At 41.6% G+C, this 26098-nt stretch overlaps 1 protein-coding gene across 2 annotated transcripts in view; it reads left to right on the top strand.

Moving 5' to 3' along the window:
* Positions 1 to 26098, top strand: part of USP9X (ubiquitin specific peptidase 9 X-linked) — a 71365-nt gene that overhangs the window by 13403 nt on the left and 31864 nt on the right. For both annotated transcript variants that reach the window (XM_083437275.1, XM_083437274.1), the window contains exons 2-15: positions 8224 to 8477; positions 11469 to 11614; positions 11748 to 11827; positions 13203 to 13315; positions 13564 to 13782; positions 14987 to 15102; positions 16666 to 16917; positions 17006 to 17144; positions 18432 to 18584; positions 19710 to 19814; positions 21105 to 21311; positions 22187 to 22323; positions 24437 to 24570; positions 25159 to 25246. In XM_083437275.1, coding sequence (XP_083293401.1) covers positions 8382 to 8477; positions 11469 to 11614; positions 11748 to 11827; positions 13203 to 13315; positions 13564 to 13782; positions 14987 to 15102; positions 16666 to 16917; positions 17006 to 17144; positions 18432 to 18584; positions 19710 to 19814; positions 21105 to 21311; positions 22187 to 22323; positions 24437 to 24570; positions 25159 to 25246 — 1985 coding nt within the window. In that variant the 5' untranslated portion in view covers positions 8224 to 8381. The remainder of the gene's footprint in view (positions 1 to 8223; positions 8478 to 11468; positions 11615 to 11747; positions 11828 to 13202; positions 13316 to 13563; positions 13783 to 14986; positions 15103 to 16665; positions 16918 to 17005; positions 17145 to 18431; positions 18585 to 19709; positions 19815 to 21104; positions 21312 to 22186; positions 22324 to 24436; positions 24571 to 25158; positions 25247 to 26098) is intronic.

Raw genomic sequence — 26098 nt, 5'->3', positions numbered from 1 at the left:
TAGCCCAGACATGTTCGTATTGAGAGTATATGTTTTTGGAGAGCTGACATTCTGAAAGAACATCTGTTTCTTGTTTCTATACATGAGAAAGTTTGGACAACTTTACATAAATCTATTTGCTGCTTTATGCAGAGAGTTAGTGATTAGTACCTATAAATTACAGTGCTGCAACCCTGCTGATATGTACCGTATTTTTCACCCTATAGGACACACTTTTTCCCCTCCAAAAATGATGGGGAAATGTGTGTGCGTCCTATGGGACGAATGCAGGCTTTCGCTGAAGCCTGGAGAGCGAGAGGGGTCGGTGCGCACCGACCCCTCTTGCTCTCCAGGCTTCAGGAAGCTCTGCGCAGCCTTCTGGAGCCCGGCGCTAAGTAGTGCCGGGCTCTCGACTGCTGCGCGGAGCTGCCTGCAGCCACCCGGAGCCCGGCGCGAAGTCGCGCTGGGCTCCCAACTGCTGCGCGGAGCTGCCTGCAGCCCCGGGCTTTGCCCAGCTCCGCACAGCCATCCGGAGCCCTGCGCGAAGTCGCGCTGGGCTCCCGACGGCTGCGCGGAACTGCCTGCATTCCGAAGCCTGGGACGCGCTGAAGAGCGCGCCCGGGCTTCGCGCACCTCCGCAAGCCTGCGGAGACCAGCGCGACTTCGCGGATAGCAGGCTGTTCTGGGGTCGGGGGAAGCTCGGGCTTCCCCCCCGCCAGCCCTGCGCCGGGGGGGGGGAAATAATTTTTTTTCCTTTTATTTCCCCCCCAAAAAACCTAGGTGCGTCCTATGGGGCGGTGCGCCCTATGGGGCGAAAAATACGGTATTTGTCAAGGAATAAATACAGTGGGTTGTATCCAACATTATGGGAATGGAAGTCTTACTGTACAATGGGGCTTTTCGACTCCTCGTTTTGACTCCAACACCCCACACTCCTCAAAAAGCCTCTACAGGGTATTGGGGGAACCTCTGACCTTGTGTATGCATTGCAAAAGAAATGGGAAAACAACAGCTTGCTTTGGGAGAGGCTTTCTGCAGGGTACTGGGAGTTGGAAAGCCCTAAAACACAACTTACTTTAATGTTACATACAACCATTCTTTTTGATACTGACATCAGTAGTATAAAGACGACATGGATTTATTTAAAACTCCTTTTTGATATGAAAGGTCACTTCCCAGAATTTAATTATTGAACTGGCAGTACTCTATTAATTTGAAGTTTGTGAGATGTTTTAGGATTTGAGGAATGCTTGGGGTATTTTCTGGTTTATTTGCCTAGAAAAACCAAGTGGCATTGCTAAAGCATCAGTAACATTGTGTCTAAACCGTGTCACTATATTTTTTGTCCAGTAAGGACTTAGGATATTTTCGTGACAGTCTCTCCCAAAACACCTAAATAATCTTCCATACATATGTGCTGCTGCTGCTGCTGCCGCCGCCGCCGCCGCCTCTTCTTCTTCTTCTTCTTCTTCTTCTTCTTCTTCTTCTTCTTCTTCTTACTGACTACTGATATTCAGAATACCCTATGCAAACTTAATGAAATATTTATATAATGGTATGTTTATTTAAAACAGATTTAGTCAGATAGTTTTTCATATCAGTGGTTGCAGACTTGCTATGTCTGTCAATGGATTTTTTTGTGATTAATTTTAATGGAAAGTGGATTGTATCTGAGCTTGATGAGGCAATAATCAGGTATTCATTAGTTTGGGTGGAAGGTGGTGTTGCATGCACTAGGCCTCTTAAAAAGTTTATGAAGACTTTATGAATTCTGAAAAGTCAATCAAAGGTGGTTGGATTTCAGCTAATTGGCTTGCCTTGAGTTTTAGAGCAATCAGTTTGGGAAAACACTGTCTATGCAGAATTTATTTTGGAGCAAAACATGGAAATTCTATCTATGTATACCAAGACCATGGTTAGCAATAATTTGTATATGAGAGAAATGCAGTGGGCTTGGATCCAGAGCTTGTTCACCTCTGGATTGATGCCCCTAACTTTTAAAAATAAGCAAATAGGGAATTAAACAATGTGTGCTAAGTTAAAATTGCTTGAGATGTGAATTTTTCTAGAAGATGAAGAAAATTGTACAGCGAAAATTGTATAATTATATAAAGGAACTACAGCAGAGTTTGGTAATCCTACAAACAATTATAAAGAAGCTCAAATTAACAACAGTAAACTCTAAGGCTTCTATGTTTACAAATAACTAGAATAAGATTTATGAAACATATTGGAACTCCTGGAATGCTCAGTGGCAAGGAGGTCTCTCTTCAGAGTCCAACAGTAGTCAGCCATCATGACTGCGTCCCAGCGACCCTGATACCTGGTCTCCATCTCTTTCATGTCCTGATGGAATCTCTCTCCCTGCTCGTCACTCATTGAACCCAGATTCTCAGGAAACTGGTCCATATGTGAAAATAGGTAGTGCATCTTGATGCTCATGTTGCAGCCCAGGTTTCTGAAAGCAGTCAGCATGTTGTTGACAAGTTCTGCGTAGTTTCTGGCCTTATTGTTGCCAAGAAAGTTCTTCACTACCAGAACAAATGCCTTCCACGCTTCCAGTTCCACTTCATTCATTGAGTTTCCGAACTCTGGATCTCTGATGAGCTGACGGATCTGAGGACCGTCAAAGATGCCAGCTTTCAACTTCTCCATGGTCAATCCTGGAAAAGCCTGGCACAAGTAAGTGAAGCAGTCACCATCCTTTTCCAGAGCCTTGGTGAACTGCTTGATTACGCCGAGCTTGATGTGCAGCTGTGGGAAGAGTATTCTGTCTCTGTCCACCAGAGGGTCGTTGATGACGTTCCTTTCTTTGCAAGGCACCAATTCCTCCTGCACAGGCCAGTCCTTCTTCGTGTAATGCTGAGCACGGCCCCTACTATCCCACATGCACAGAAAAGATGGGTACTTGGTGAAGCCAGACTGTTGTCCCAACAAAAAGTTCACCATCTTCAGGTCAACACAAATAAACCACTTATGCTGATCATAACCAGTTTTCTCCAGCACACACTTCACCGCTTCAAGGTTCTCCTTCAGTGTACTCGAGTGAGCCAGGGGTATAGAGGCAAACTGGTTGCCGTTGTGTTGCAGAACACATTTCAGTGATCGCTTGCTGCTGTCAATGAACAGTCTCCAATCTTTGGGTTCATACTGTGGCACTCCAAGCTTGAGCAGAAGCTGCGCAATATCTGCACAGTACACCAAGTCCTTCTCTTCCGAGAAAAAACGGAGGTACTCTTGATGCCTTTTGCGGAAGAAGCTGATGCGAGCACTGTCAGAGAGGAGGTTTTTTTCCTTTAATCTGGATGCCAACAGTTCAGCAGAGTTCTTTGACAAGCTGAGGTCGCGAACTAGATCATTCAACTCTTTTTGGGAAAATGGATGTCGCACCAATTTATGGAAGATTTCAAGGTTTTATGACTTCAAACTGATCCCTTTTCGACATAATCACCCAGAACTATCGGACCTGAATACTTCTTGTCATTAAAATAATAATTTCCAATCAAAACAATTATTCGACATGGCATTTTACCCCCACCAACTTCTTCTAAAATGCTCCACACAAGCGTACATGTGAACAAAAACGTAAAAAAATGACATGTGGCCATAGCTCAAAAACTTGACCTGATTGAGCAAAACGAATGTGATTTTTGGATTCAGCGCATCAGATTTGTCCTAAATCAGCTGAAAAAACGCAGACAACAAATTTGTTGTTGACCAGTGCTATCTACAACGTATTGTTTTGGAATCAGCTGTGTGGCTGACATTAGCTCGCTCTACACAAGTAGTGGCCCTCAAGCTGTTTTGGGACTACTATTCCCATCATCCTTGACCACTGGTCCTGTTAGCTAGTGATGATGGGAGTTGTAGTTCAAAAACAACTGGAGGGCCAAGTTTGGCCACTATTGCTCTACACTATTACTACAAGCCATATATTGTCAAAGTAATTGCCTTGAAAGCTCACTGGGTAAGATTCAACAAATGGCTAAGGAGATCCATACACCCTCTCACTATGTATAAGGGTTTGGTGACTTCTGTTTCAGTGTATCTGAAGAAGTGTGCATGCACATGAAAGCTCATACCAATAACTAACTTAGTTGGTCTCTAAGGTGCTACTGGAAGGATTTTATTTTTTTATTTTTTACTTTTTTGTTTCGACTATGGCAAACCAACATGGCTGCCTACCTGTAACAAGATCCATTCAGTCAGTGCAAGTATTTCTGCTTGCCTGATAGAATGATTACCCTCTTCCTTCTTGCACAGTTCTCCCAAGAGGGGTATTCCAGAGCAGATTTGGGAACCGGGGAAAGGGGGAAGCCACATTGCTTTAGCAAGAGTCCTTGCACTGGGTTCTACTAGTGGAATGAAGTAGTCGAAACTGGGCCTGTTTAAATAAAAGAGATTGCATAACTAAATCACTTCCTTGTTTAACCCATTTCCTAAGACTGACACAGGAATCACTTTAAAAGTATTCTTTTTAAATCCTAAATGCAAGATGATTGAGTTGGAACTTGCAAACAGAGTTTGTTTATGAGATCAGAACACAATGATTATTCTGTGTTTTTAAGTGACTCGTAATAATGTGCATGTGCTCAAAATCATGTAAAGCAGGTTAGTGGCAGCAGTAGGGGAAGTTGTTGTTCCCTGTTCTTCCCACTACAGTGCTCACTTCCTTTCCTTTATAGAAGAAGGGAAGCGGTTGTCATAGTGATAAAGAGGAAACCCATTGGAATTATCTCTTTTTACAGACTAGCAGATTTACAAGATTATAAGCTTTTCTGAGAAGTCCCCCAAACCATTTTAGTTTGAACAGGCCTGTCGCAAAGGTCTGCACAGACCCTGCTGTCTCTTAAAATTGCTTTAGACCAAAGATCTCATTTCTCCAAGAGATCTCCCACCCTTCATTTGAATTCACAAGTGAGGGGCACAGATGCTAAATCAATTGTCTGTCGGGAAGTGGAGGGAAAAGCATTCCTCCAGTTTACACCTTTTAACATTAACAGTGTTCTAAGTGTTAACCTGGTGTATGTTTGTTGTAGCAGGCACCAGGATCCTTTACAATTGGATGGTTTTTCCATGTGGAGGTAGAAATCTGTTTTATTCTTTTAAATAAATAAACCGTTTTTTTCACTACACCACCTGTGTGCGGTGAAATTAAATGAGCCCCCCTCTTCCCCACACATACACTCAGTTTTGTTCATGCTCTGTGTGCTTGTCGGAAGTCAGTTGCACCACTATTTTTTTCCATTCAGCAGCCCAACAGCCCACTGATAAAAACTGTTCTTTAAACTATTGGTGCGGCTGACTATACTTCTGTATCTCCTGCCCGAAGGTAGGAGATTAAAGAGGTGCTGGCCAGGGTGTGAGTCTTCCCTAATAATTTTCCTTGCTCTCCTGAGGCAGCGGTCTTCCACGATGTCATCTAGTGAACTCCAGGGACAGCCCATGATATCATGTGCTGTATTCACCACCCTCTGTAGGGACTTCCTGTCTGTGGCTGTCAAACCGGTGTACCACACTGTAATACAGTGTTTTAGTTCATTATATCTTACTGGAAAAAATAGCAAAAAGAAAAAAGAAAGGTCTCACGTCACTGTGGCTTGGATCTGCTTGTGGATGTTTTTGAAAAATGAGAATGCATTTTTAAATAAAACGGAGGTGACTGGAGGAGGAAAAAACAGCCAGTGATGCACTCTGTCACTGCACTGCTCTCCTGGAAGCAGTTGCAGCTCACATTAGGCAAGAAGACAAGCTGCAAACTGTTTTAACACAGATTAGTTACACTATGAAACTTTCTACTCATTCTATTTTTGTATAGTTATGGTGATTGAAAGAAGGTGAAGTGGTAGATTCTCCAATTCTTGAACTTCTTGAAATTCGTTCTATAGTAATTGTGGATGATTGAGTTCAGAACTATAGACTACTTGGATTAATGCATATGTACAGTGGTACCTCTGGATGCGAACGGGATCCGTTCCGGAGCCCCGTTCGCATCCTGGAGCGAATGCAACCCGCGTTTGCGCAGGCCGCGATTCGCCGCTTCCGTGCATGCGTGTGATGTCATTTTGAGTGTCTGTGCGAGCGGCGAAACCCGGAAGTAACGCACTCCATTACTTCCGGGTTGCCGCGGAGTGCAACCCGAAAATATTTATCCTGAAGCTACTTCAACCTGAGGTATGACTGTAGTTTGTGGCATTAAGTGATTTACAAAGTGTTTGTAGGCTTGGCTGACTCCAAATTTTAGTGGGCCTTTTCCTATGTTGGTCTTCCCTGCTGTGAGTGTACCTGACTGCAGAACTGGGTAGCTAAGCACTGCCATTTTAAAATTTTCCAACATGCTCTGGAGGTGCATGATATCTCAGAACATTGTGGGAAATGGCAAAATGTAGTTGCTCAGTGGAGGCCTAGCAGCTGCTCAAGGATACAAGGTGTTGAGCTGGGCCTGATTGCCTGGAATATTTGTTACATATAGCTTTAGTGGTTAGAACGGTGACTCTTAATTCATGATTTTTTTTTTACTGGAACATTCTTGTGAGACAGCTGAATTAATATTTTATGCCAGTTGAGTAGATGTGCGTTTAGTTGTAACTCATAGCATACTTAAACTACTAGACTGTGCTGTTTAAAAGTAATTCCTTTCACCCTTTAAATAAAACTATTCTCTATTTAGATGTGGCTTCACAGGTTGTGCATACCAATTCCAGGCATTAAAAGACTACCAGAAATAATGGAGTTGCCAGTAAGCAAGTGAACATGATGCTTCAACCAGTGGATAAATAAATACTTTTCAAAAAAGAAAATTCAATATTTATTTGATTTAAATTGTAGTTAAAAGCCAGTTTTTAGATTAATTTACCAAATTCATCTTGATGCAGCATTAATGCTATTCCTTCTTGTCTGAAATGTGTATATTCTATTTAGTATTCTAATTTGATTGGCTTTTATGGTTATCACTTACCAATGTGTTACATGCTACAGTGGTACCTCTGGTTACAAACTTAATTCGTTCTGGAGGTCCGTTCTTAACCTGAAACCGTTCTTAACCTGAGGTACCACTTTAGCTAATGGGGCCTCCCGCTGCCGCCGCCGTGCGATTTCTGTTCTCATCCTGAGGTAAAGTTCTTAACCCAAGGTACTACTTCCGGGTTAGCGGAGTCTGTAACCCAAGGTGTTTGTAACCCAAGGTACCATTGTATATCTAATTGCCATATGCCACCTTAAAAATGAGAATGCCGGAACAGGGCAGTCTTGAAGCACATCTGTAGCAAGAATGAGGAACTTGTGACCCTTCAGATGTTCTTGTAGATGCCCAACTCATCCACTCCAGCAAGCATGGCCAGTAATCAGAAATGTTAGTAGTTGTCCAGTATTTGGAGGGCAACAGGTTAGCAACTCCTAGTCTAGAAAATGCTCAGGTTCTGAGAGATAGGAGTTGCCGTCACTGAAGAGATACTGAGACCAACTCTTTGCACCCTTTTAACAATCTAACTTGTAGTCAGAATACCTGTGGTAAATTTAAGAGAATTCTAAGCATGATTGAATGTAAGCTATTACCGTACTGCCAAAATGCTGGGAATAAGTTTTTATGTAGGTGATTTTCTGTATCATTTGAGATAGATTTATTTCAAAAAGGGTGAGGGTGAATTAAGGATGAACTCATAACCACAACTGGTCCAGCACTGACCATGGCATAGTTTTTTCAAATGTACTCTTGTAGCAGAATGCTCTTTTTGCTGCATAAACTGCTATTGTTGGAATTGTATTTTCTTCATGCCTGAAGAAGACTTGCTATTCTGAGGGAAGAGATAAGCGACTGGTCAGATAAGTCTGGCAGTATAAGAAAATAACTGGGTCACAGTAACTACTTTATTGCTTAAACTCTATTACCCTCATAGTTTGGCTCTCAAAGGCTTACTAAATGGCTTAGGCCAGTGGTTTCTAATTAGCTAAGTACTGAGGACCCCCTGTTTTTCAAAAGCCAAGCCATGGACCCCCTACATTTTAAAATGTTGATATTATCTCTGGTATTTTTTATTATGTGAATGGTGCCATAGCTCCCCTGAGTGGGTTGCATGGACTCCCTGGGGTCCACAGACTCCCAATTTGGAACCACTGGCTTAGGCCATTTGTAATTCTGAGTTAGATTTATGTGTGGGGCAGGAAGTTCTTTAAATGGGGCTGTTCGTATTTGCATGTTCAAAAAAGTTTAAAACAAAATTAAATGTTTGAATGTATCTCTTTCAGGTTATGCAATGGTCTCTGCAAGATGGCTTGTTCTTGAGTTGGAGCTTTTTAAAACAGACATATGCTGGTACTTCAACTTTATTAAGCGGACTATAAGTTTTTCTCTCTCAACAACTACATAAGCAGACAAAATTGCAAAAATCTGCCCTGTTTCGAGTATGACAGCCACGACCCGTGGCTCTCCAGTAGGAGGGAACGACAGCCAGGGCCAGGCTCCTGATGGACAGTCCCAGCCTCCTCTCCAGCAGAATCAGGTATGGTGGATATTCATATTAGTAATCAAAATTTAGATATTTTTGAGCAAAAGTTGCAATTGATAACACTAATTAACCTTAATCTTGCAACAATACACTTCATTTCTACTTTACGCATTAAATAAATTCCAGTAAAGTTGATCTGGGCACTTCCTGTTTACAAACCCCTTGCATGGTGAGAGTCTCTTTGAATATTTGTCTTAAAAATTTAGATACTCTAAATCAAGATTCCTCATATTTTGGCTGGCCTTGTTAATTAAAGATTTTTTGGTCCTGATCTTGTGTAGTACCCTCTGTAATACAGCATGAGGTTGGGTACAGTCACCCCATAGCTCTGAGCTTGGAGGTACATAGGGAGTTAATGTGATCTTTTCTGCAAAAACAAGCCCATTTCATCTTCTTCAGCTAGGAAAGGGGAGTGGGGATTCCCTACTCTTGTTCTAGGTCTCTGAGTCCCTCAGAAGCTCAGGTATGATTACTATTCCCAGGTCTGGATCCAGTTTAGAGGGGAAGAAATGGCTGGGACTGGTTATTTGAACAGTTGCCTTCTGAGATGCACTAAGAAGAAGTGTCAGCACCTGGCTGCACTGGGGTGTGCCAGGTTGCCACTGCACTTTGAAGCATAAAACAACCCCCAAGCTTTCTTTCCAATCTTAGGGCTGTGGAGAAGGCAAGGATCATCCTCTCAGTAATGCTAGACTTCTGAGGTCTCTGAACTGCTATTCCACTGCATAAAAAACTCTTGTTTTTCTTGCCAAATGAGTGAAATGTCACATTCTATAGTAGAATAAAATTACAATTGCAAGGGAATCATTGTTGAAGTGAATTGTAACAGTTATTAAGCTTTATTTACATAGACAAGGTTTCCATGGCTGCTTTTGGAAGCACTAGGTTTTGTACAGTTAACGTCACTTATAGCAGGTGGACTGCTGATGTTTACAGTAGCTTTGTAAATTCACAAAAGCTGCCTGCCACCCACACAACTATTTGTAGCAAATAAGCATAGTAAATGAGAGAGAATACACAAACTCTTCCATGCCTGTTTGCACACAAGTGTTTACATGTGTTCTTAAGTTGTTACAAGTAAGCAGATAAGTGACAGCTTGTATGTATTAATTGCATATACTAGAGGCTATTTCTTAAATTGCTGCTTTTATTAAACAAATTGTTGTTTGGGTGTATACTCTGTTCATCCAGCTCAGGAAAATATAGTTGTTTAAAACCATTCTGAAAAGATCCAGTGATTAGATTGGGATTTCTCAGAAATTGCTGCAAAAAAAATGGTTTTGCTTGTTGCACTTGAGATTTTATTTTTTGCACACATGGTGAACAAAACTGGTTTTATTTGAGGCCTGTTCTGATGATAATGTTACATGCTCACACATGCTTCCTTTATGCACAGTGATAACAGGAGTGTGAGTAGTTCAGAGCTCTTGTATTCTTGCTGCATGAACATAATCACATCAGTGTGTTGGAGATCTTGCACCAACTCACATCCTCCAGTTGAAGTAATCTCCCCCCCCCCCCCAACTTTCTTTTGATCATTGTATCCCAATAGTGTTGCTCCAAACTTGTTTTTGCTGTTCTTTCATTGTTCTCAGCATATTGGCAGTCAGTACAAGATATAAGATGTTTCTCATCCAAGCAAGATAGATTTGTGGATGTTCATCAAGGAGACGTTGCTACCAAATGTAGTGCAGCACTGAAAGCTAGAGGCGCAGTTCTAATGAGCCCTGTCTGTGCAGGAACTTCAGTTTGCACAATGGGTCTGTCCCCTCTCCCCTTACCCATGTGCCTCCCTGCACCCCCAAAATTAACTCTAGGAGGGTCAGGAGAAGTGCCAGAGCAGCACAGGGAAAGGGGAGAGGTATCATTCTGCCTAGTGAGCTGAAATGCTTAGACAGATGGAACAATTGGAAAAGCTTAATGTTGAATTCCACGGTTGGTGTTTGTGAATGTGTTGTCTCCAATGAGGAGAAGATTGTCAAAGTGTTGCTGGCTGATGTGCTTTTTCTCCTTTTGTAAGAGCAGCCTACAGCTCAGTAGAGAACTTTAGAACATACTTGGCTTACATTAAAATAGTGTAAACATTGCCTAGGAAACATGCAGGCAACTGGAATAGATTTTCACTGGTGCTGTTCTCAGTAGCAAATAGAACATGGATAGTCAGCATTCTTCTCTCCAGATGTTTTGGGCTTCCATTGACCATGCTAGCTGGGCTGATAAGAGCTGTAGTCCAGAACCTCTGGAGGACACTGTGTTTGCTATCCCTGAGAATAGAACTTGGTGGAAAGTGGCTTTTTTCTTCATCATGCTTGGAATGTAAAGTGCTTGCCCTACAGGTGGACTCAGAGGGCACTTGATTGAGACTTGAGTTTTATAGGTTACAGGCTGCTGTGGGTGTTGCTTGTGTTATTTGTGCATTACATTGCACAGAGGCATTGAACTCATTACATTTGCAGTAGTGCATGATAGACCAGTGTGATCTCTCCAGTGCTCCCTGCACAGGCCCGAACGTGCTGCTGTCCTGCCCTGTCAAGCAGCAGTGATGCTGGTGTCAGGAGGTTGTGTCTGCAGCTCTGCCCCACCACACATGGCAGCTACTGAGTTAGAATTATGACCTAGAAGCAGGAGGACCATATCAAAGCTTCTGTTTTGATTTTGGAAGGGGTTGTGATTTAGAAAAGCTATTAAATTTAGTACATAGGGGAAAGGAAATTTGCAGAATTGTATGTTGAAAACTAAAAACACATAGTACAAATATGATTAAAATGAAAGCGCGAAATAACTGTCCTGTGCAGCATAAAGATGATGAAGAAAGAGATACATTTACCCTTGAAAGGTTAGGGGGAAAGAGGCCTACCCTTTGAATGTTATTAGAAGGAGACATTAAAACTTGATTAAACTGTAGGATGACTCCGTAATTAAAAAAATTATTGCAAGAATTTCAGTATTTGAGTGGTTTACTTAACTATGTATTTTCTAATTCAGACTTCTTCCCCTGATTCTTCAAATGAGAATTCCCCAGCTACACCCCCTGATGAACAGGGTCAGGGTGATGCTCCACCACAGCTTGAAGATGAGGAGCCTGCATTTCCACACACTGACCTGGCCAAGTTGGATGACATGATTAACAGGTATTTATATTTTTTTTTCAGGCAATGTGTTAATTTGTGGCTCAAATTATTTCATCTTTTCCAGATGAAAAGCATTGAAGGGGAAAGTTAGATTTCATGTCAAATTGAATTTTATATTCTAATGTTTTCTTAGACCTCGATGGGTTGTTCCTGTATTGCCTAAAGGGGAGTTAGAAGTTCTTCTAGAAGCTGCTATTGAGCTTAGTAAAAAAGGTAAGTTGAAAAATTAAACTTTTAAGAACAATGGGTATATCACATCAGTGACCTACAGTGATATCCCTTATTTAGAATTGCTAGCTTTACTAACTACTAGACTGTGTATACAGGGAGATAAAGAAATAAATAGAAGCAAGCCAGGAAATGCGAAAGAGCTGGAGAGTCCTTATGGCTTGCAAGGGACCCTTCCTGGTGCCTGAAGAGGACTTCATTGGGGACAGAGGAATCCCCAAAGAGACTGGAGGTGCAGCAAAGCTTTTTTTAGGCTGCTAGGCTTAGCAGCTGATGTGTGCAGTAGTGCAGCAGCCACTGCTTTTCTGTGCATCCTCCAGCTGGCCCTAGAACTTCAACTCTAGTTGAAGAGAGAGTTGTGGGAAGAGAGAGCTGGAGAACAGGAACAACGGGCATTTAGAGGCTTTTTAGAGGGTTCTCTGCACTTACGCGATTTTCGCTTATGTGCGCCGGGGCCTGGAACACAAACCTCGTGCAACTTGGGGAACGCCCATAGTGTTCAATGAAATGAGTATACAGGTCAGTTTTGAAGTATGTTTTCTTTTGGTTTGGTGGAGAACTTTCATTTGTATATCTAAACAGCATTTCAGTAGTTGAAGAATTTTTGTAAGATAGTGGCTGAGAGTGTGCTATGACTTGGAAAGTCCATGGGTTGAAATTTAAACTCAGTAGGCAGTATTGGGCAAGCAGCTTGCTCTTGTCTACATTTGGGAACTTGATGATACTGACCCATCTTATAGGAATTGTACAGATTATAAAAAGATAATTGGATTTTTACAGTTTTTAGTTTAAATCATTTGTGTTACTACAGGTGGAAGATTTGATGCATTTCTAAAGAATTAGCACAGGAGAAAGTGCTCAGCTAATAGAATCAATGTTGGGAGTCAGTTTCAGGTCTAAATTGCCTTCAGATCCATTGCAAGTTGGAGAAGGGCAGGCTGACTGGGGGCTGACTGGTAGAGGGAGTTGCACAGAAACAAGGTTGAGAGGAAATAAACAATAAGGATCTTAAAAATGATAACCCTACTTCTTTTAGCTATTGCAATATTCTTGATAGGGACTTCCTAGTTTCTGGGCATTTAATGTCTGCAGTGTAGTGTTTCCTGCAACCTTGAAGGCTAGGAACATGCATAGAAAAATAATCAACAGTGGTTAAACTGTTGCATGGATATAGTGTCTATGCAGTGTTGTTAAGAAAATTTAACTCAAGTTTTATGCAGTTTAGTTAAAGTATAATTGGTATTAAATGTGTTAAACAGCTTTCTTTTGAAGCATTTTCCGAATGTTTTATTGTTGGTAATTTAGTAGTCAGTGTATGACACCAAGTAACTTAATTCTTTGATGATCTATTTTTACACAGGCCTTGATGTTAAAAGTGAAGCATGTCAGCGATTTTTTCGAGATGGGTTAACAATCTCTTTCACAAAAATCCTTACAGATGAGGCAGTGAGTGGCTGGAAATTTGAGATTCATGTAAGTTTGTTTTAGCTACCCATTCATGTATCTATTATGTCAACAACCTCACTATGGTAAAAACTGGTTAATTACCTGTGACACTTGTGAAAACTGTTGCATTACTTTTACTATATAATTCCTGTAGCTTAAATTTGTATGGTTTGAAATAAATAATTTCATGCAACAAGGGTTTATAGAGTTTTCTTTACTCTGATAAGGAATTTCACTGTCAAGCAAGTTTATATAAAGTATTTTTTTCTTAATAGAGATGTATCATTAACAACACTCACCGCCTAGTTGAACTCTGTGTGGCAAAGCTAGCCCAAGATTGGTTTCCTCTTCTTGAACTTCTTGCAATGGCCTTAAATCCTCATTGCAAATTCCATCTTTACAATGGTACACGTCCCTCTGAAACTGTTCCTGCTGGAGTTCAGCTGGCTGAAGATGAACTTTATGCTCGTCCTCCAGACCCGCGGTCACCAAAGGTATGTTGATTTGAAATTTTGAAGCAGCAGTGATCATTCTCACTTAAGACATTTCTGGACAGTTGTTTTCTGGGGTATTGGTTTGCCTCTTCGGTTTTTGCAAAGTTGGAAAAGTAAGAACCAGGTGAAGCAGAAACTGTATTCTCCCTGTTTCCTAGTGCATTCTTAATCAAGTCATAAAAGCAGTAGACACATAAACACGTGCTATAGCCTGCATTGTGCTTAGGCACAAATCAGAACTAGGTATCATCTTAAATATTCATCTTAAAATGAATTCTCTTCACTATTTTCTGTCAGACTTCACCATGGTTATTTATTAGATCTGCTGTGAAACCTTGACTAATGCTAAACATGCTTCTGTCTTAATCGGGATTTGTAAACTGAGTATCATTAGCCTTAATGTACAGTCGAACCTTGGAAGTTGAACGGAATCCGTTCCGAAAGTCCGTTCAACTTCCAAAATGTTCAAAAACCAAAGCACGGCTTCTGATTGGCTGCAGGAAGCTCCTGCAGCCAATCAGAAGCCGTGGAAGCCCTTTCAGACGTTTGGCTTCCAAAAATAGTTCGCAAACCGGAACAATCACTTCTGGGTTTGCAGCGTTTGCAAGACAAAATGTTTAACAACTAAGTTGTTTGAAAACCAAGGTATGACTGTAGTTGCATATGTATCAAGTCACAGGCAAAAAAGTTGGGAGTTAAAATTTGTGAAAGTTGCTAACTTCATTGTGGTGTATAATTTGGTATGTTTGTTTCAAGGCTAATTCCCTTGGAGCCTCAAGGTTTTGGGAAGTCTCAGTTCGCATGACTGGAACTTCAAAAGGAGGTCAATATAGCTTTTGGCTGAGGCCTATTATGATGATCTCCATATACTAAAGCTGTCCCCCGCACCCCATTAATCTGTATTCACTTCTGGTTTCTAACCTAAAAGGAAATCTTGTATTAATTTCTGTCAGAAGATAACAGATTGCTGTGCATAAAAGCTCTCTTGTTCAGAAATACCTGTCTTTTACAATAGTATAATACTGAATTGCTGGTATTATCACAACTTGCAAAATATTTTGAAATTATTAACAGTACACGAGAGGATAATCATGGTTAAAGGAGTATATTTACTTCTAATTGTGACCAAAAGTAGGACTTGTTCTTTGCAATGTAAATATGTGTTGGTAGAATGACATGTAAAGCAGGAAAAATTGTTTTGCAGGGTTGGCTAGTAGATCTCATCAACAAGTTTGGCACATTGAATGGGTTTCAGATCTTACACGATCGTTTTATGAGCGGATCAGCATTGAATGTTCAGATTATTGCAGCTCTCATCAAGTAAGTCCTTTTTCTATGTATCAACTGAATAACAGTATCCCTTGAGTTGGTTTCTCTCTCATCATTGGCTTTACCACAGGAGCGCTGGGTGTGTGTGTGAAAATCTGATGCCCCAGCTTGTACAAGCAAGTGAGCATTAAGTCTGAATAATAGATTCAGGTCTTCTGGTTTCTTCAGTAGTGCACGAGGATGGATGTGCTGCAGTTTTTATTATTTTTGTGAAGTATATATACCCTCTAGTGTGAATTATTGTTAGCAGTTCTGAGCTTTTTTGAAAGGGAAGAAGAGGATGAAAACAGTATACTACTTTCTTTGCAAATGCTAACCTAGGCACATTCTGTTTAGCTTGATTGCAAAAAGAGCCAATTTATTCAAAAATAGATATTTTGTCATTTAGGGTTTGCAGTCTAGGAGCAAAGATTTATAAAACTACCTTAATTACTATACAAATTAGCTTTAAACCATACACACTTTCAGAAGACCTTAATCTTTGCTTTGATCTAGCAAGCTGAGGTTTGGGGCAGGTAACCTTAATTAGGAACCATAATGTATGGGAAATGACGGCAATGAGACTGATGAAAGCCAAGGTTTGTTGTGAGGTTTCAGAGTTTCCCCAGTAGCAGTTTGCTGTTGGAATAGAATGCTGGAACTTTGGTGAGCTGCGTCTGTTCCTGGTGGAGGACCACCACTCCATTTGAACCTTCTACACCCTGTATTGTTTCTTGTGTGGAAAATTTGGCACATCTGGATTGTAATGAGTTGGGGCAAGAGGATATTACATATACAGTAGGGAGTTGTGTCTGTGTATTTTGCAGAATTGTATGTATAAGCACCTTAGGAACCTTACCCCCAGTGCTCTTGGAAGAAAGATACACACAAACTCAGCCAGAGTCATTTTGCTAGCAGTTCAGCTCTTTGTATCTTGAATAGTATGGAAGTGGTCAAGAACTGGGATGAAATTAATGATGTTGAGACACAGCAAGATCTTTTTTCAGTTATTGACGTCCACTGTTTACACTCACAAAGGCCCTTGGAACAATGTCATGAGATGTCATTCTGGCAGGGGCTTCTGGGGCAGAATGGGAGTCCAAGTGGGGAGAGGGGCACTAATTTTCCCACAGTACCCTCTGTCAGTTTGACACTTTGATAAAGCTGGCTTCCTCAAACTCGGCCATCCAGATGTTTTGAGACTACAGTTCCCATCATCCCTTACCACTGGTCCTGATAGCTAGGTATCATGGGAGCTGTAGACCAAAAACATCTGGAGGGCCGAGTTTGAGGCAGCCTACCATAAAGCATTGCTTCAGTGGGTAGAGGGGACATGGTGGCCCCAGGAGGAGCTCCAGTGTTAGTGGTGGTTTGGGGGTATCCAATTCACACATTGCCCCTCAAAAATACCTGGAAACCACAACGTTCATCATCTCCTAATGGGATGGCAGAATGTGGAGAGGCATAATATTTTGGCTGGTAATCATTAACTTGCTGGTTTGTAATTTTTTTTAGTAAATACTGGTTCTCCTTAATACTACTTTAAGCCTTTTATACTGTTTTTTCTCTCTCCAGACCATTTGGACAGTGCTATGAGTTTCTAACACTGCATACAGTGAAGAAATACTTCCTTCCAATTATAGAAATGGTTCCACAGTTTTTAGAAAACTTAACTGATGATGAACTGAAAAAAGAAGCCAAGAATGAAGCCAAAAATGATGCTTTGTCAATGATAATCAAATCTCTAAAGAACTTAGCCTCAAGAGTTCCAGGGCAAGAGGAAACTGTAAAAAACCTAGAAATATTTAGATTAAAAATGATACTTAGGTAAGGCCTTTTATTTTATTTTATGACTACAGTGTTTTCTATGTTTGGTATCCAATTCTGCTTCTCTTATACATACATTTCTCCACAGGTTGTTGCAAATTTCATCGTTTAATGGAAAAATGAATGCACTAAATGAAGTTAACAAGGTGATATCTAGTGTGTCATATTACACTCATCGGCATGGCAATCCCGAAGAGGAGGAATGGCTTACAGCAGAAAGAATGGCAGTAAGTTCTTTGAATTATATCATTGTATCCGTTCAAAGCATTTGTCTGCCTTTCTTTCCAGGAGATGTTTTCCTTAACTTTGATTTTGATTTTATTATTTTACCTTGTTTTGTTGTCTATGGACACAAAGTAGCTTATGAGACAATTAAAGACAATAAGACATTAAAATGTAAGTAACAAACAATCAAAATAAAAACATACACTATTTGATAAAACCAAACTCAAAACGACCCACTAAAAAGCTCAATATATGGTAAAAATTCAAGAACCAAAGACTTTGTGTAACAAAACCATTTCCAGCAAGGTATTTAAACCAAGGGTGGGGAACCTGTGGCCCTTCAAATATAGTTGGACTTCAACTTTCCTCAGCAGCATGGGAAATGGTCAAGGATTATGGGACCTGTTATTCAACAGCATCTGGAACACCACAAGTGTGAAAAAGTGAAGGATTCCACATCCTTAGGGCAACTACTGAAAAAGCCATGTCATAAATAGCTCAGTGGAGTTAAGACTTCTCTCAGCATGCCCTGTGTACTTTCTACTCTATGCTCAAATTTAATGGGGTTGATGGTGGAAGTTTTAATTTTAATACTGCAACATTATGAGTTTGGGGTAGGGAATTTGTGGCCTTCCAGATGTTCTTGGACTCCAGTGTCCCATCAGCCCCCAGCCATTATGACCAATGATCAGGAGTGATTGAGAGTTGTAGTCCCACAACATCATGTTATAGCGGCTGGAAATGGTTAGGATAAGGTGCAGAAATGGAAGGGAAGCACTGGGAAAATGAGAAAATGAACGGATATTGTGAGTTGTACTACCAGCACTTCTGGAAGTTGGTCTGTTTGCCTGTTGTTTAACTCAGATAGGTAACCAGGTGTACTCGTAACTCCCATCAACTGCAGCCAGCATGGCCAATGGCCAGGGGTTGATGGGAATTGTAGTTCAACATCTGGAGGGCCATAGGTTAGCCACCCCCGGTGTAACAAGCATCTCCCTTTTGACACTTCTGTGAAATGGCTTTTGATGCTTCTGCCAAATAGCTGATTCTTGGCATTACTTTTGGTATCTGCTTACATGCCTATATAGTATATTGCACCTGAATAGTGTAAAATGTGGAATTGCCAGTAAGTAGATAACATTGCTTATGAATAAGATAAACTCTGGTGGTCAGAGTTGGACCCCCTGTTCCATATTGTTACAAAAATAAGTGTGACTTTCATTTTTTGGGCGTGTTTATAATGCGCTGCCTGCTGTCATCTGAAATTTTCTTTACCTTCTTAAATTTAGGAGTGGATTCAACAGAATAATATCTTATCGATTGTGTTGAGGGATAGTCTACATCAACCTCAGTATGTAGAAAAATTAGAGAAAATTCTTCGTTTTGTCATCAAAGAAAAGGCCCTCACCTTGCAAGACCTTGACAACATTTGGGCTGCACAGGTAGGGACTAAACAACTGTCACCTTGAGTGAGAGCAATTTATTTTGAACTACTTATCATGCATGAGTTGGAGTTGCTTATATTTTGTTATACAGATGTTAAAGTATAATTAGTCAGTCTGTCTGCAAATACCATAGTTTATTATGTTATGCTCTTCTGTGATGGACACAAACTTTTGGTTAGTTCACATATGCTGTGCTACCAAAAAAAGGAAGCTAAATGTGGCACAGGAAGCCTGATGAATTATTGGTGTGCTCTTTTTTCTTGGGCCATCAAATTTAAGAAGTTAATCATTGTAGGCTTTGCCTTTTGATCAACCCCTGTTTCCATTCCCTATGGCATAAACACATATAAATGAAATAATTGCATATTCTTTTATTTATCTTGCCTTTCCTTTCTCTGTTTTGTGTATGGTAAGCTCCTTGGAGCAGGAATTTATCATCTTGTTGCTTTGTGAAGTGCCATGCACACTGAGAATGCCATATAATTATTATTATTATTATTATTAAGTTAAATGGGTTTAGTAGATAGAGCTGACATTGTGGTCATAGTGCTAATTGCCTGCTTTTTCAAACTTGGCTAGTTAAGTTCTATTAATGTTTTGGAACAGGAAGATTTAAGCCTAGTGTTGCTGTTGCTCTAAGTCGGTTGCAATTCTGAAGTGTAAATTAAAAAACCCAATTTTTATTAGCTTAAATGTTCAAAAGCAAATGTGCATTAGAAATATGAAGGAGTATCAACTATTGGCTGTACCTTTCTTTGGGAAACTGTAAACTGATCATCTAGCCTCTTTATATAGAGTATCGATTTTGTAAATAAAAAGCCAAAAGGGTTTTAAAGAATAGGAATTGAAAAAGTCAAGAGAGCAAGAGATAAGTGCAGTTTAAAGTCTGAGGTATTATATAAGCTATCTTTTCCAACCTGCCATAGAAAAATGAGAACAGGATGAGAACAGTGCTAGTTTTACAAGTATTATTCTAAGGTCACTGTAAGTGCAGGTCAATTCCACTTTGTAGGATAACGTGTGGGGAAATGGCTGTAATAGAAATTCAAGTCTCAGAAAAATAAAGACAATCCTGTCTTTTGTAGAGATAGCAGTAAATGGTGTTAACTCTTTCTTATCAAGGCAGGAAAACATGAAGCCATTGTGAAGAATGTACATGACCTGCTTGCAAAACTGGCCTGGGATTTCTCTCCTGAACAACTTGACCACCTATTTGATTGTTTCAAGGTAAGCATACATACCAATTTGCTGTTATTAATTAGAGCAAGGGACAGCCTCAGGGTCAACAGTGGGAGTTCCTGGTAATGAAGGAACTCTACTATTCCTTCATTGCTTTACTATCACTGAACTTGGGGATAGGCTAAGCTCCTCCAGAGTCCTGAGTTTTTTGAACTTCACCGAATTGGGAGGAGCAAATGTTATGTTTCGTCATGTGGAAAAGCAGCCTCTCAGTGCTTAGTGTGCATGTTTTAGTGGGTGGAAGATGAATTTTCAAAGGATGAAGGGGGTCAAGAAACCATATTTTCTGTCCAGTCCTCTGGGATGTTTGGATTTATAGTAAAATTGAGGGCTTGTGGAGAATGCAACAAAGGAAGTCTTTGTTTGAGCAGCAGTTTTGCCATCAACCACCAGGTGGTGCTGAAGTCCTGTAACGACAGCAGATTTATATGCACACAGATATCCTCTTCACACTCATGACCAATGCTTCTTTTTCACCCTCTCATAATAGTAGAATCCAGGGCCATCCAGTGAAGCTAATGATGGGCAAAATCCAGTGATTCTAGATGGGCAAAATGAAGTATTATTTCACTTCAGGCATAAACAACAGAATTCACTCCTAGAAGGTGTAGAGATGACCACCAATTTGGATGATTTTAAAAGAGTAGGCAAATTCATGGAGGATGAGGCCATCAATAGCTGCTAGCCATGGAGGCTATGTATGGCATCCATTGTTGCAGACAGTACGCTTTTGAATACCTGTTGCTGGTATTCACAAGTGCAGATTGTGCTCATCTACTGTGTGTGAACTTCCCATAGTCTGTTTGGCCACTTAGAAGTTGATGCTGGTGTCGATGGGACTTTGTCCTGATTCAGTAGGGCAATTCTTAACAATCTTGGGTAACAAAGTAAATTTTGCTTGGCTTCTGCTCTTCTGCTGAAGCAGGGCCATGGATTTATTTTGAATGGAAGAAGAGGCCTTTCTGTCTGACTTCCTATTATTTCCTGTTACTGTGAAATGCAGTCACTGAACAATTAATATTATTACTGATTACAAATCCATTCAAGTGAAGTATTTGAAAATGATCTAAAAATAGCTTAGTTCTTCCAGTTTTTCGTAAGCTACTCAGTGCTGACATTCTAATTGGTGTTACTGGAAAGAACAGTAGAATTACTATCATATCTTAATTTGCATTTTGACAATATAACTTAATTTTAACACTTTTAGTATTTCAATTCACATACCTTTGATTTTCAGGCCACATTAAAATATTCTGGTGGTGTCCCTTTATTTTCTAGGCAAGTTGGACAAATGCAAGCAAAAAGCAGCGTGAAAAGCTACTTGAGTTAATTCGTCGTCTTGCAGAAGATGATAAAGATGGTGTGATGGCACACAAAGTACTGAACCTTCTATGGAATTTAGCACATAGTGATGATGTTCCAGTTGATATCATGGACCAGGCTCTCAGTGCCCACATTAAAATCTTAGATTATAGTTGTTCTCAGGTAAATATATTCTGTTTGGTAGTCATTATCTTTGGGTTGGCTGACATTATGCTTGTGTATTCCTACCTTTCTCTCTCCTACTTTGCTGTTAAATATGAAATGGTGACCTTGCTGTTGAATTATTTCAGACTAGGATTGCATCCCTGGTTTAGAGGGGTTATGAAAATCATAGTTTGGCAGTTCAGATGTAACAAGAAATTGTTTTTGGTGATGGAACTTATTGAAATTAGAGCATATGATGAAGGGAACTTGTGAACACAAGGTTAATTCATGTATGTCCCAATAATCCATAGTTCCATTGGTATTAACACTGGGATTTGATACTATAGTGGCATTAAGACTGTTGTATTATTTTCACAAAAATAAAGGAAGAGAGTAGATATCAAAAAGCTCGTTTCAGATGCTACTCCTAACCATGGCTTAGAGGATTATGAGCAAGCTATGGGCTGGCATATGTTCTCCCTCCCTTTCAGCTTCACTTTGTCTTCCTCCCTTTTGATTAGTGTTAACGAGAGCTTGTCATGGTGTCCATATTATTTATGTATTGAATTTGTACCCAGCCCTACTCTCAAAAGGATACCAGGGCAGCAGACACCAAAGGGATAAAAACAAATGATATTAGATGTTGCAGGGGAGGGTTGGTCATTGTCCTTTTGTGCTGTGTATGTGATGAAGGAGACCCATATTGGGCTGAAGGTGCCCTCCTTTGCTTCTACCTGTTCTCTTTTGAGTTTGTTGGTTAACTTCTCTAGTAGGCTGCTTTCTAACCTAATGATTCAGTTCCAAAGTATTTAAAACAGGGAGCCAGAAATGGATAAACCACTTTAAAATTACTTAATTGTTGCAAGCTAAAATAAAAATATTTGTTTTTTAAGGATCGAGATACACAAAAAATACAATGGATAGATCGTTTTATAGAAGAGCTTCGCACAAATGATAAATGGGTCATTCCTGCATTGAAACAAATTAGGGAAATTTGTAGTTTGTTTGGTGAAGCACCACAAAACTTGAGGTGAGACTTTAATATAAACTTTTCATTTCTTTAATGCGTTGGGCTAGAAAAAAGGGTACACGGTTCACATAATCCATTAGTATTGCTGAAATATAATGGGAAATATTAATACATAATGGATGCAATTCCATTTGAGATGGTTGCTGATGACCCAGATGGATGGGTTGGGGAACTTGTCTAATCACGTGACGGAGGCAGGAGAGCAAAGAACTCTGGGAGGCAAGCGCAGTCTCCTCAATTTTCTCTCTCCTGCCTGACGATCGGATTATTTCCCCCTGGTTCTCACTGGTCATTCCTTTCAGTTAAATTGGCTTATGGCATTCGTAAAGCTGAAGCCTATAGAAGCCAGAAAATTGGGAGTAACTCACTCAGTTGTCTGAAGATGGAACTTGTTTCACACTGAATGTTGAAGATAAGAACTCATGTCTTTGCTGTTACCTTGGGGAGAGGGCACTGTTGCCCAATCACAATTATACTAAAATACTGGATTTTTTTCGGTGTTTTCTGTGGGAAGCTCTTGTCTTGGGGTAGGGGGAATAAAGACTTAAAAGGGCAATCCGAAGCTTGGCAGTCTGCGTGAGTATGTCATTGCTATGGTTGAGCGAAGTTGAGTTACAGAATTTTAATGCATTCATTGAAAATAAAAGAGACAGAACTGGGGAGAACTACCGTATTTTTCGCCCTATAGGACGCACCGTCCCATAAGGCGCACCTAGTTTTTTGGGGGGGAAATAAAGGAAAAAAATTATTTCCCCCCCAGGCGCGGGGTTGGGGAAGCCCGAGCTTCCCCCGACCCCAGCCCCCAAACAGGCAGCTCTCTGCAAGCCGTGGGAGCCCAGCGCTGGCTCCCGCTGCTAGCGGAGAGGTCCGCGAAGACTGGACACGCTGAGCTCAGCGCGCGCAGGCTTCAGCATGCAGGCACCCCTCCGCCAGCAGCGGGAGCGCTCCCGCTGCTAGCGGAGAGGTCCGCGAAGCCTGGACGCGCTGAGCTCAGCGCGCGCAGGCTTCGGCATGCAGGCACCCCTCCGCCAGCAGCGGGAGCGTTCCCGCTGCTGGCGGAGAGGTCCGCGAAGCCTGGACGCGCTGAGCTCAGCGTGCGCAGGCTTCGGCATGCAGGCACCCCTCCGCCAGCAGCGGGAGCGCTCCCGCTGCTGGCGGAGGGGTGCGCGAAGCCTGGACGCGCTGAGCTCAGCGCGCGCAGGCTTCGGCATGCAGGCACCCCTCCGCCAGCAGCGGGAGCGCTCCCGCTGCTGGCGGAGAGGTCCGCGAAGCCTGGACGCGCTGAGCTCAGCGCGCGCAGGCTTCGGCATGCAGGCACCTCTCCGCCAGCAGCGGGAGCGCTCCCGCTGCTGGCGGAGAGGTCCGCGAAGCCTGGACGCGCTGAGCTCAGCGCGCGCAGGCTTCGGCATGCAGGCACCTCTCCGCCAGCAGCGGGAGCGCTCCCGCTGCTGGCGGAGAGGTCCGCGAAGCCTGGACGCGCTGAGCTCAGCGCGAGCAGGCTTCGGCATGCAGGCACCTCTCCGCCAGCAGCGGGAGCGCTCCCGCTGCTGGCGGAGAGGTCCGCGAAGCCTGGACGCGCTGAGCTCAGCGCGCGCAGGCTTCGGCATGCAGGCACCTCTCCGCCAGCAGCGGGAGCGCTCCCGCTGCTGGCGGAGAGGTCCGCGAAGCCTGGACGCGCTGAGCTCAGCGCGCGCAGGCTTCGGCATGCAGGCACCTCTCCGCCAGCAGCGGGAGCGCTCCCGCTGCTGGCGGAGAGGTCCGCGAAGCCTGGACGCGCTGAGCTCAGCGCGCGCAGGCTTCGGCATGCAGGCACCTCTCCGCCAGCAGCAGGAGCGCTCCTGCTGTTTGCGGAGAGGTCCGCGATGCCTGCATTCGCCCCATAGGACGCACCCAGATTTCCCCTTCATTTTTGGAGGGGAAAAAGTGCGTCCTATAGGGCGAAAAATACGGTAATTGGTCTGCTCAAGTCCCCAAACCCCTCTCATATCTAAGGGGATTAGGAGCTTTGGGAGGGAGTGTGCATAGTTTTGCAATATGGTAGCCATTTGGAATAGATTGTTTGAAACTCTCAGTAACAGGACTTGTAACACTTTGATGTGTGTTTAAACTGCAGTCAAACTCAGCGAAGCCCCCATGTGTTTTATCGCCATGACTTAATCAATCAACTTCAGCACAATCATGCTCTAGTAACTTTAGTTGCAGAAAATCTTTCAGCATATATGGAAAGCATGAGACAGTATGCTAAAGGTGAGTTAAATTTAATTTTGTCTAGAACTACACTATGAGATATATTGCTATTTATTTCCTCTTTATATGCTGAAGGAAGTGGGAAAGTCACCTTCCACCTAGATTCTACTTTAGGTATTTTTCCAGACCCAACTGTACATATTTAAACAAATACATGGGGAGGGGCAGAATTATTTTATTGGCAATGCTGCCAATTTTGTGTACATTTGTGTATTTTTACAATAGCTATAAAATGTGCTGTGATTGAAATTTATATCTCCCACATTTTGCTTAACTACTTCTGGAAAAGTTAATTTCAACATTTGCTGCAAATATGGTATCTAATATTGGGTAGTTTCTGATAATTTTCCAAAGTAATTTTGTTGTTGGAATGTAAACTTTGCATATACCTTTCAAATAGAAAAGCCATCACTAATTTTAAATACTCTTTTAATAGATAAGACTGGATAAGAAACTTTATAATGTATGCAATCCTAAGCACTTTCTTGGACATAATGGCACGTCCTTTAAAGAAAAATTGAAAAGGTTTTGCTGTTGGATTTTAAAAAAAGTATTATAATATTATAATATTTTGTATTAAATTTTCAGAGCATGGAGAATACGATCCACAAACTGTAAGACCTGGGAGTAGATACAGTCATGTGCAAGAAGTCCAAGAACGTCTGAACTTCCTACGGTTGGTTTTAGTGATACTTGCTTTACATTGGGTGTAAAAGTAGCAATCTATGCTGTTCAAAAAGCAAAAAATGAATGCCCCTTTTTGCTATCGAGAACAGCTGATCTACAAAATGATATTTGTCTTGTGGCTGAATCTATTTCTAGACAAGTTCGCAGTAAGGCACATGGCTAGAAACAAGTTCCTCTTGCATGCTCTTTAGTTCCAGGTCTTACCAGCTAGAATGCACAATCCCTTTATTTGTCTCATTCCCATGTCACAGATGAAGGCTCACTGGCTGCTTTCATTTATCCACATACCAGCTCTCTATTGCTCCTAGCGCAAGCACTGATGATCTTTATTCTAACTAGTTGAGTTACTGCTTAATTGCTCTGCTGCCCCCAGAAGAATAGGGGCAGAGAGTGTATTGGCACACTTTTTAGTCTGATACAGCTGATGCAGACATATCCCTTGTTTCATCAAAACATGTTTGAAGGAGGAGGTTTTCTGATGGTAGGATAGCAATGATATGTGATAAAACTAGAAACCTTTCTGTATACAAGGGATTAGAAAGAGGCATGCAGTACCTCGGTCAAGGAAAGAGATGACTCATGTGCAAGTTCTAAATGTTCTTATGGTTTGAAAATATAGAGAATTAATATTTCTAGCCAAGTGGCCATTCCATAGACAAGGTTCCTCACTTAAGTGTACTCTGACATCCCTATAATAACTGCGCGCGCGCGCACACACACACACACACACACACACACCCCACTTGGCTAAAAGAAAAAAGCCTTGAATATTAGGTGAGATAAGCCCAGAATAATCTACTAAAATCAGAGCACCTGTACAGTGGTGCCCCGCAAGACGAAT

The sequence above is a fragment of the Podarcis tiliguerta genome (genome assembly GCF_965153285.1).
Source record: "Podarcis tiliguerta genome assembly, chromosome: 4".
In the NCBI taxonomy this organism is placed as follows: domain Eukaryota; kingdom Metazoa; phylum Chordata; class Lepidosauria; order Squamata; family Lacertidae; genus Podarcis; species Podarcis tiliguerta.
The sequence above is the reverse complement of the archived record's forward strand: the minus strand, read 5'-3'. Positions and strand labels throughout refer to the sequence as shown.